The 12,621-nt window shown below is 40.3% G+C and overlaps 1 protein-coding gene across 2 annotated transcripts in view; it reads left to right on the top strand.

Moving 5' to 3' along the window:
* Positions 1-4,697: 4,697 nt before the first annotated feature.
* The window catches only part of LOC147022441 (myosin-7-like), a 49,183-nt gene continuing 41,259 nt past the window's right edge, over positions 4,698-12,621 (top strand). For both annotated transcript variants that reach the window (XM_085893329.1, XM_085893328.1), the window contains exons 1-5: positions 4,698-4,855; positions 4,995-5,098; positions 5,643-5,786; positions 7,359-7,515; positions 8,029-8,056. In XM_085893329.1, the coding sequence (XP_085749455.1) occupies positions 4,765-4,855; positions 4,995-5,098; positions 5,643-5,786; positions 7,359-7,515; positions 8,029-8,056 (524 nt within the window). In that variant the 5' untranslated portion in view covers positions 4,698-4,764. The remainder of the gene's footprint in view (positions 4,856-4,994; positions 5,099-5,642; positions 5,787-7,358; positions 7,516-8,028; positions 8,057-12,621) is intronic.

The following is a 12,621-nucleotide window of genomic DNA, read 5'->3' as shown; positions in this document are numbered from 1 at the left end:
GGTTAGCGTCAGTGTTCCAGACTCCCTGTTTTTTTGTTTTTTTTTCGGTTTGACGGTGATGTTGACACTTCAATTTCGAGTGTGGTTATGATTTAAATCGTTGAGCGGCAGCCTATTAATTATATTATATTATATTATAACCGCACTCGAAATCGAAGTGTCAACATCACCATCAAACCGAAAAAAAAAACAACAAAACAGGGAGTCTGGAACACTGATGCTAACCATTACCTCGACGTGTTTCGACTTATGAGTAGCATGTGTCGACGTGTGTCAACGATCGCGTAACGTGCATACAACTTATGGCCAGCGTATGCGGAAGGTGTGAGTCATACGCTGGCATACATCGAAAAATTTCAAGCATGTTAAAATTTGTCGACAGCGCGGCGTACTACGACGTATGCCAGCGTGCTTCAGCGTGCTCTTAACGTATACAAAACTTACCCATAACATATTCGGCATGTGCCAGCGTATTCGGCAAATTTTTCATATGTCGGCATACGTTGGCTAAAACGTCAAGGTGTGACAGCGGCTTCACACTTCAATGTCTCGTGCGGTTATGATTTGAATCGTCGAGCCGCAGCCTATTAATAGCCTACGCCACGTGATCGTCGGCGATACGCTGCCACGCTATGCATAAGTTAGACTATCGTTGCGCATAGGTTGTGAACGCCGACAACACACTCAGTATTCGTTGATATAAGTTATCTATATGTTATCGAAACTTTCTGTGTATGTTACTTATACGTTATGCATACGTCCAACTCGTTATGAATACGTCCAAAACTGGAAAAAAACATCAATAGTTCAGCGTACGCCAGCGTTTTACATACATTTTGGTACCTTGCCATATGCTGGCGAAAACGTCAAGGTGTGACAGGGCCCTAAGATAGGGATGTTAAATTGCAGAGGCCATTCTGATGACATGACCGGAAGTATGACAAAATGGTGGTCGCATCAATTCTGAAGACCTACCAGTCAGAATGCTACCAAATTTGAGAGGGCAGGGATGTTAAATTGTGGAGGTCATGCCACTCATGTAACCAGAAATATGTCAAAATGGCCGACTTCGTCAATTTTTGGGAAAATCGCATAAATTCCTTGAAAAATGTTCTCCAGACCCAACAGTCAGAATACTACTAAATTTGGGTTACAACATTAGGCCAGGGACTAGATAAGCTACAGGTCCAGTGGGCCTATTTTTAGTACAGGGAGAAGCACGCCCACCCCCCCCCCCCCATTGGGCTGCTCCACCGGCAAGCCTTTTGGTGCCACGTCATCTCGTTAGTTTGTCATCGTGTGTGTTTTCGTTTCCTCCCGGGAGATAGGATATTTAGACGTATTACTGGACCTGGGAGGGATAGATTAGCTCGCAGAATCACAGGGCTTAGAGGGACAGGAGCTAGGTGAGAGTTAAGTTAGAGGGATTAGTGGGTTAGCTTGGGCTAGGTTAGGGCCAAAGCCAGCCATCTGATCTGTAGCTCCCACACATCCCTACCCCTATTACAGAATGAGTATAACACCACAGAGAGGCCAGGCAGCATCATCTGCCAGCCTGGTTGGCTTTGCCTTATTTGCTTGAATTGCCTGGGCTTTTGCGATGCCTTCTCCTTGCCTTTGCCATGCCTGTTGCCCTGCCCATTGCCTGCCGCTCTTGTCATGCCTCCCCAAGGACCCATTGATCAAGAGCCGAGGACCACTTGTTTTGTTGCCATGCCGACCTGCTGCCGGCCATTAAGGATTGTTTTTGGCCAAGGACCATTTGATGGCCACGTTGGCCTGCTGCCCAGAAGGGGGCTGAAGAACATTTTAATTGAGCACCCTGGACCAGTGTGGGGTTTGTATGTAATGTAAAGTGTTGGAGACCACCTGGATATGTGTTTCGTAATTGAATTTATAAGTGTGTAAGTCGAGATACGTGCATCATATGACTGTGTATAACAATTAATCAACACAACGTATTAACTTTCATTATTTTCAAAGGAGAGACATGTATGTGCACAAATAAATGTCACATTGAGGGATTCAATAGGCAAGGTAATTGTGTTAAAGGGATCTACATCCAATATGTACAGGAGCTGGCAGACTCGGGATGAGTCTGATACAGAGGAGGTAGTCGTGTTGCCATTATGGAAATAGACCCTGCAGTGGAGCATTCAACACATAAAATGGGTGGGAGAAAGAGGGAGGGGAGGGAGAGAGGATGGAGGGGCAGGAGAGAAGAGGGAGGGAGAGTGGAGGGAAAGAGTGAGGAGGGATGGGGGAGTGAGCAAGGAGGAGTGGGGGTGCTATGAATGGGGGAAGAGTGAAGGAGGAAGTCGAGGAGAGCGACACCTCACCAAACGTCACTAAACACTCCATGCTCACACATGCAGTGACCTTTGCACCCCTCCAGTTGGCTCATTCCAAATAGGATTTGTACATGCTACGATCACGGGAAGCCGTTTTAAATTCAAAGCTAAAGCATCAGTCCTTAGCAGTACCCTTAACAGAGGGGGAGAGGTGGGAGGGAGAAAGAGAGAGGGGTGTGATAGAGAGGAAAGGGAGAGAGAAGGAGCAGGGTGCGAGAGAGACGGGGATGAGAGGGGGGAGAGGGGTCGGAGAGAGAGCGGGAGAGGGGTAGGAGAGAGAGGGAGATGAGAGGGGGAGAGGGGTCAGAGAGAGCAGGAGAGGGGGAGAAGGGTGGGAAAGAGGGAGAGGAGTCGGAGAGAAAGAGGGTGAGGAGGGAGAGTGGTGAGAGAGGGAGAGGGGAGGGAGAGTGGTGAGAGAGGGAGAGGGGTTGGAGACAGGAGGGAAGAAAGAGGGGAGGGTTAGGAGGGGGAGAGGAAAGGGGGGATTCCGGCACATGTGATGCCTAGTTTAACATCCATCCGAGAGATGACACACACATTGATGAATCACCCTGCCTGTGAAACACCAGGATGACAGTTTATAGCTGGGTTGGGATTCAAACTCAGGCTAGACAGCTTACATTGGGCATGCGTACCTTTCGGCTATCCTGCACTGATATGGCGATTTATTGCTTTGTAACCACTGAAAAAATTTTTTACTCATTGTTATAATCTAATATATTTTGCCTTTCTAACTCCAGAGATGTCCCCATTGAGAACCAAGCCGCGGTATCGCCATGGAAGCTTGTCGGGAACAAAACTAGTAGAGCGCTCACCAAGTTGCTTAAATACTCAAGCAAGCACTCAAACAAAATGGTTGAAAGACTTTTTTTTTTTTAAAGTTTAAATTTTTTTATGTGCAGCTATCAATGTTGAAGTGATGGGTCGTATAATGAAAGCAGATCGTATCAAAAGAGGAAACATCATGCAAAATGAGTTTGCACATTTTCAGTGGGCGAGTAATATATTAATACACCAGCAAATACAACAAGGAGGGGGAGAGAGAGAGAGAGAGAGAGAGAGAGAGAGAGAGAGAGAGAGAGAGAGAGAGAGAGAGAGAGAGAGAGAGAGAGAGAGAGAGAGAGAGAGAGAGAGAGAGAGAGAGAGAGAGAGAGAGAGAGAGAGAGAGAGAGAGAGAGAGAGAGAGAGGTGAGGAGGGTTGGGGGAGTGAGGAAGAGGGGACAATGAAGGGGGAAAGAGCGGGGAAGGGGATGGGTGGGGAGAGCGTTGCTCACCAAATGTCGCTCTAAACTGCGGGAGGGAGGGGTGTGTGTGTGTGAGAGAGAGAGAGAGAGAGAGAGAGAGAGAGAGAGAGAGAGAGAGAGAGAGAGAGAGAGAGAGAGAGAGAGAGAGAGAGAGAGAGAGAGAGAGAGTTGTGGGAGGAGAGTGCTGCATTTAGAGAAAGGTGAGGGTAGGAGGTGGTGTTCGAAAAGAAAATAATGTTATGTTTGAATTAATTTTCTGAAATTTGTGGAATTTGCTTTTAAGTTGGAAGTTGTGAGTTACATTGTATAAATAAAGGTGGAAAAAGTCTGATTGAATGCAATTTAATTCCTTGCTATAAGGTAACAAAAGGTGAAATTTTTGAATCGTGGGTGTAGACTTTGTCTCGGCACGAGGCAACATGGCACGGATCGAGTCGCATCACACTTGCCGCACGACCTGATAGTAACAAGTGTCAAGTGCACATGAGCACATTGTCTCTGCCCTGCTGATTATTATCAGTTCGGAGGTTTCAGCAGAAATAATACATTTCACAAAAGGGACACATTGACCCTAGATGTGACATGATGCTGACGTCATGCATATAATATGTCTGTAATGAAATGGTTCACACCGTGAGATCTTTAATGTCTGCCAGTAACCTCTGCTCGAATATGGGACACTCAGCTTAACATCCCATTTACTGAGTTGATCCTGCGTCGGAGTGGTAACCCGTCCAGGATTGTACTCCTTAGCCAATGAAATGCTAAATGCTAAATGCACCAGGATCACAGTTTATAGTCGTCGGGAATCGAACCCAGACCACAGGGAGCTCAACGGCGAGTCCACCAACTTCGAGGGCTCTTGCTCGCCCAGTGTCGATCACGTTACATCGAACAATCCATTGTGACGGAGATCTGTTTCGGTAAACGCTATTCCTGTTCACAGCAAATTGTTGGCATTGTTGTCGGTATTGTTGGAGCATTTAAAGGAAGGAATCCCCGGAGCACCTCATTCTGCTGCTTGCTGCTCCAGGTAGGTCCGTGTACCTGCGGATAACACCATCATTTGTATGACTGCATTGGAACCTGAACCCAAACCTTGGTTCGTTCGACGTCTTGTTTGTCCTGTAGGATTCTCTCCGAGGTGGACTAAGAACCAACCGTTCAAGATGCTGGACATGTCCGAGTTCGGCGAGGCGGCGCTGTTCCTGCGCAAGAGTGAAAAGGAGATCATGCAATCTCAGACTACGGCTTTTGATGGTGCGTGAGTGCAGGACGACAGCAACGTGCACGAACTCATCACGCATGGCATGATCACCTCGGTTTGCTGAGACTAAACACGTATTTCCAAGAGATGATGGAACGGGGATGTTGCAAAGTGTGATCCCGACTTGTGCAGGTAAGAAGCGCTGTTGGGTTCCTGATGACAAGGAAGCTTATCTGGCTGCCGAGATCAAGGAGGTATCTGGGACCAACGTCACCGTGGAAACCGCTGATGGAAACGTGAGACCCTCAGACAGGTGTAATGAACCCAGGCTAAGTTGGTGGCTTGACGTAGATTTCTCTAAATTCGGTGCTTCAAGACAAACATGGTCATTCTGGAGTCAAAATTAATCCTTCATTCCATTCCGTGAATGTCTTTCATGTTCTTTTTGGCGTTTCGTACCGATTCACCTGTGTTCTTGTTTTCAAACCTCAATTTCAGTTGGAATTCCATTGTGAAGATATTTCCTTTGGTACCTGCTCCGGTCACATGTGTCATTTATTTCATCACTCACATGGCATCGATGACAACACCTGTACTGGGAAAAGGTCCATGATGATTTGATTCAATAAACTCGTTTTGTATTTTGATTTTTTCGGAGTGGAAATGAAAAGGTGTGAATTGAATGAATCTTCTTGAACTGTTTTTAGAGCAGATCATTTGGGAATCCAAATGTGGACTTCTCTTGCACATCCAAATAATGTGCTTCGACATACACTCCTGCATGTTCGAGAGACGACACCGGATCTCAATGTTGGCGGTTCTGTGTCTGTACCCACATAGACGAGGGTCGTCAAGGAGGATGACATCCAGCAGATGAATCCCCCGAAGTTCGACAAGATCGAGGACATGGCCATGTTGACGCACCTCAACGAAGCGTCCGTGTTGTCCAACCTGAGGACCCGCTACAGTTCCTGGATGATCTACGTGAGTACAATCACCAAGTATCAAATAATTTTTTTTTTTTTTTGACGACTAACCTTGACAATTTGATTTACCGTGTAATAAGACTTAAGAAGAGCGAGAATTGCTTTGCAATACATTCCCTACAGGTCCCAATGAATGTTGGGGAGATAAAAAAAATTGTTTCTATTTAACGCACGCTCCGGCCGATGCCAGAAATAAAACGAAGAAGAAGAAACACTCCAGCCACCATGTTTGCGTCTATTTGGCAAAATAAGAGGAAAAACAATTTTTATTTACTGATATAATTTGTAGACGAGAAATCGAAAAGGCAACAAGGATAATAAACCACATATACAATTAGTTTGCTTCAACGCGGGCTCGAGCCGACACCGAGCTCAAAATAAAGAAGAAGAAGATGATAGACTTTGTCAAAAGGAAGAAGCATATTGTTTTTGAGGTCAAAAGGTCAACATAGTCCCAAGGTGAACAACTAAGGTGGGATTTCTAAAATTGTCAATTTTTTCATCCGATTCACTTGACATTTGAAGTCTCACCCTGAACGGTTGGGTTGCGAGGCTATTGCAACGTGTGTGTGTGTGTGTGTGTGTGTGTGTGTGTGTGTGTGTGTGTGTGTGTGTGTGTGTGTGTGTGTGTGTGTGTGTGTGTGTGTGTGTGTGTGTGTGTGTGTGTGTGTGTGTGTGTGTGTGTGTGTGTGTGTGCGTGCTCTATCTCCATTTGTAGAATAGAGCCCTCCCAGATCTCAAAGTATCCACCTACATGTGCGTACATTTGTGCGTGCGTGTCCACATCTATATATTTTCGCCTTAAAAATGGTTTTCTCTGCAACTGCTTATCCGGTCGACGTGAAACATTAAACATCGGAGGGACTCCCCATGGAGAATATTGTATTGCAAACTCTGACATCATCGGTCACATGATATGACAGTTATATTGGATTAAAGGAAAAAAAATTGGACATCTTTGCTGAAACTGCTGAACAAAAAATTTGAAATTTGGCATGTCATCAACTCCCCAAGGGTATGTAAGGCGATAATGATGATATCATCGGTGAAGTGGGACTCCAGCCAGAAGTGGTTGAATCAAATCCTTAACTGAAAAATCTGAAACTTCATGTAATGATCCATGACCCCATGTGAGTGAAGAATTAAATTTATGACGTCATTGGTTTACATGTTTTGGTGGCCATCATGGATTGAAAATAAAAACGTAAACAATCTTCTTTCCAGAACTGCTGCAAAGCTCCATACTAGCCCTGGGGAATACAGTTTGAATTTTTTTTCAATATTCAACTTCATTGATGCAATTTAGCGTTAATGTGCACAATGTCGTTCCATGAGTCTCAACTATGTGGACAATATTTTCCCCCTAATAATCAATCAATATAGCTACAGATGATGGCAATGTATGGGGCATAATAGGGTGCATGGATGATACAGGTTATATGGGCCATAATAGTAGCGTGTTCAGTTAACAATGATATTTTTGTTCAGAATGAGCACGTGAGGCGAGACTTTGCGCTCCGCCAAGTGTCATTCTAGTTTAAAGTACTTTTGCAACACCCTTTCCTTGCAGACATACTCCGGGCTATTCTGTGTCACCGTGAACCCGTACAAGTGGCTTCCCGTGTACAATACCGAGGTAGTCACCGCATACAAGGGCAAGAGGCGCTCTGAGGCTCCTCCGCACATCTTCTCCATCGCCGACAATGCGTACCACGACATGCTGCGCAGTGAGTGACTCCTTGTGGACATCCACACCGTGACATGTTGTGTCGTGAGTGACCACACTACACGTATACAGCGATCTGACATCTAAAAGCAAATGGATAGAGAGGTGGCATAAACATGCAGAGAGGGAGGGGTGTGTGGAGGAGAGAGAGACAGAGACAGAGAGAGTTAAGATGAATGGCTGCATAATTTTCTTGAAAGAACATGGCCTAATGTGAAGGATCATTGAGTGTTTAGCAATCTGCCTTCAGTTTGGTTTCACAATGACTGGATATATTGAAAGGAATCGTCGAGTGCAATGTAACATATCGTGAATAATGACATTGTTCGATAAAAGTTTGAAAGATTTCAGTTCCCCTCGGTTGAAAAATGGTTTACACCAAGAAAGCAGTGCATGGGAAAAGAAAGACCGGAAAACAGAAGGACGGTTCCTGATGTCTAAAGAATATCAATGTACTTCAGGACACACCGTCGCTACTTGTATTATTTTGATGAAACCGTTGTGTTCCTTGCAGATCGAGATAACCAATCGATGCTGATCACGTGAGTTCTCTTTGTTGAAAGCTTTACACATCTCATCTCAACATCAGTAAGCAAGAGTTAATTACCATTTGCCTTCCCCTGCATTATATAACTAGAAGCACGTGCTCCCTACAGGACAAAACACCTTTCACTATGTAATTCATAACACCTGACCAGGGCCGGCGGCTTTCGGCACGGGCAAGCTGGGCAGTTGCCCAGGGGCCTCCACAACCAGGGGGCCTCCACATATTTCATGAAAAAAAATTGTAAGGAAAAATGTATTTGTGAATGCCTGAATGGTAGTTGGTAGTTAGTGGAACAGATATAAGACATTCACTCATCCATAACAGATACAAGATATTCATTGATAACAGATATAAGATATTCATCTATAACATATATAATATATTCATCTACAACAGATATAAGATATTCATCTATAACAGATATAAGATATTCATCCAAAACATATATAATATATTCATTTATAACAGATACAAGATATTCATCTATAACAGATACAAGATATTCATCTATAACAGATATAAGATATTCATCCACAACACATACAAGATATTCATCTATAACAGATATAAGATATTCATCCACAACAGATATAAGATATTCATCCACAACAGATACAAGATATTCATCTATAACAGATATAAGATATTCATCTATAACAGATATAAGATATTCATCCATTACAGATATAAGATATTCATCGATAACAGATATAAGATATTCATCTATAACAGATTCAAGACATTCATCTATAACAGAAACAAGATATTCATCTATAACAGATATAAGATATTCATCCACAACAGATACAAGATATTCATCCATAACAGATATAAGATATTCTTCCATAACAGATACAAGATATTCATCTATAGCAGATATAAGATATTCATTGATAACAGATACAAGATATTCATCTATAACAGATATAATATATTCATCCATAACAGATATAAGATATTCATCCATAACAGAAATAAGATATTCATCCATAACAGATATAAGATATTCATCCATAACAGATACAAGATATTCATCCATAACAGATATAAGATATTCATCCATAACAGATACAAGATATTCATCCACAACAGATATAAGATATTCATCCATAACCGATATAAGAAATTCATCCACAACAGATATAAGATATTCATCCATAACAGAAATAAGATATTCATCCACAACAGATATAAGATATTCATCTATAACAGATACAAGATATTCATCTATAACAGATACAAGATATTCATCCATAACAAATATAAGATATTCATCTACAACAGATATAAGATATTCATCCATAACAGATATAAGATATTCATCCACAACAGATATAAGATATTCATCTATAACAGATATAAGATATTCATCTATAACAGATACAAGATATTCATCCATAACAAATATAAGATATTCATCTACAACACATATAAGATATTCATCCATAACAGATACAAGATATTCATCTAAAACAGATATAAGATATTCATCCACAACAGATTTAAGATATTCATCCACAACAGATATAAGATATTCATCTATAACAGATATAAGATATTCATCTATAACAGATATAAGATATTCATCCATAACACATACAACATATTCATCCACAACAGATATAAGATATTCATCCATAACAGAAATAAGATATTCATCCACAACAGATATAAGATATTCATCCATAACAGATATAAGATATTCATCCATAACAGATATAAGATATTCATCTATAACAGATACAAGATATTCATCTATAACAGATACAAGATATTCATCTATAACAGATACAAGATATTCATCTATAACAGATATAAGATATTCATCAATAACAGATACAAGATATTCATCTAAAACAGATATAAGATATTCATCCACAACAGATTTAAGATATTCATCCACAACAGATATAAGATATTCATCTATAACAGATACAAGATATTCATCTAAAACAGATACAAGATATTCATCTAAAACAGATATAAGATATTCATCCACAACAGATATAAGATATTCATCTATAACAGATATAAGATATTCATCAATAACAGATATAAGATATTCATCTATAACAGATACAAGATATTCATCCATAACAAATATAAGATATTCATCCACAACAGATATAAGATATTCATCTATAACAGATATAAGATATTCATCAATAACAGATACAAGATATTCATCCATAACAAATATAAGATATTCATCTACAACAGATATAAGATATTCATCCATAACAGATACAAGATATTCATCTATAACAGATATAAGATATTCATCCATAACAGATATAAGATATTCATCCATAACAGATATAAGATATTCATCCACAACAGATATAAGATATTCATTCATAACAGATATAAGATATTCATCCATAACAGATATAAGATATTCATCCATAACAGATATAAGATATTCATCTATAACAGATATAAGATATTCATCCATAACACATACAACATATTCATCCACAACAGATATAAGATATTCATCCACAAAATACATAAGATATTCATCCATAACAGATATAAGATATTCATCCATAACAGATATAAGATATTCATCTATAACAGATATAAGATATTCATCCACAACAGATATAAGATATTCATCCATAACAGATATAAGATATTCATCTATAACAGATATAAGATATTCATCCACAACAGATATAAGATATTCATCTATAACAGATATAAGATATTCATCCATAACAGATATAAGATATTCATCCACAACAGATATAAGATATTCATCCACAACAGATATAAGATATTCATTCATCACAGATATAAGATATTCATCCATAACAGATATAAGATATTCATCTATAACAGATATAAGATATTCATCCATAACAGATATAAGATATTCATCCATAACAGATGTAAGATATTCATCCACAACAGATATAAGATATTCATCCATAACCGATATAAGATATTCATCTATAACAGATAGAAGATATCCATCTAAAACAGATATAAGATATTCATCCATAACAGATACAAGATATTCATCCACAACAGATATAAGATATTCATCCATAACACATACAAGATATTCATCCATAACAGATATAAGATATTCATCCATAACAGAAATAAGATATTCATCCACAACAGATATAAGATATTCATCCATAACAGATATAAGATATTCATCCATAACAGATGTAAGATATTCATCCACAACAGATATAAGATATTCATCCATAACAGATATAAGATATTCATCCATAACAGATATAAGATATTCATCTTATCTCATTCTCTATTTTATATTGAAGTCAGTTGACTTCTATGGGAGTATGGGACTTTGCACGTCTCTTTACTATTATTATCCTCAAATTTTTCAGGTTACATTTATGGTCCTTGCATTTTAAAGGTTACTTTAATAGTTAGCTTACGTTTGGTTAACCCGGCTTTAGCCGTTTGCACTTTGCTCTCCAAAACTGTTGAGGTATATTCAGCTCACATCATGGTGAGAAATAGTCGACACGCATGCGCGTCACTCGTGCTCACTTATATCTTCTGTGAACAGATATCTTATGTGAGACTGAGATGAATAAGATTTACATCGGGAACATTCAAATTTGTCTTTGTAGCTTTATCAACAATTTTGACGTAAACAACCCGTGTTGTCATCATGATGTTTGGCGATGTACATTTTTATTCAGATTCTTTGTTCTTGAAAAATATACTTTATGGATGACTGTAAATATGTCTTGTCACCTTTTTAGTATTCTAAGGTAGGGTGGGCCTCCACTTACTGAAGGCTGCCCAGGGGCCACCACATGTCGAAATTCGGCCCTGCACCTCACTGCACTGGAAATGTGGGTACAGGACACTGTACTGTAAATGGTGGAGACTTGTAATACCCTCTCCAACCTAGAGGTGGCGCTACTTGATACATATTTACATGGAGAATTTGAGTCCCTCTCTCCTCACCCGCCCCTCCAAACCACTGGCAAAGATAAAAACACCCTGACACATGAATTGGGGTCATGTTGATCCTATGTAGCAAGTCTGGATGTAATTGGCCGAGAACTGTAGGAGGAGTAGCGCAACAAACAAACACACACACACACACACACACACACACACACACACACACACACACACACACACACACACACACACCGGTCCGTGATTTAGAATTCAGACTATAGTTCCCAGAGGGAGCAATTAAGTGTTTGTCTTGGTGTCCCGCCTTTTGAAGAATAACTTTTGTTACCTCCGCCACCGAAGGTGAAGGAGGTGATGTTTTCACCACCTTTCTGTCTGTTTGTTTGTTTGTGTGCACGATACCTCAAAAAGTTGTGGACGGATTCGGACGAAGCTTGGTGGACAGGTTGGGTGTGTGGCAAGGACGAATTGATTCGACTTTCGTGAAGATCCGAATCCGGATCTGGATACGAGAATTATTTAATTTTTAAAGTGATTCTTCACCATTGATAGAGCCAAAAACAATGTATTGAGCCCGATATGTTCTCGTGGATCAGGCATTGTGTGGCGGAGATATGTGCTCTACCGAGTGCCCTTCGAGTATAT

This window comes from Eptatretus burgeri, chromosome 8, assembly GCF_056783735.1.
Source record: "Eptatretus burgeri isolate ZD-2024b chromosome 8, Ebu_testis_v1, whole genome shotgun sequence".
NCBI lineage: Eukaryota > Metazoa > Chordata > Myxini > Myxiniformes > Myxinidae > Eptatretus > Eptatretus burgeri.
The sequence above is the reverse complement of the archived record's forward strand: the minus strand, read 5'-3'. Positions and strand labels throughout refer to the sequence as shown.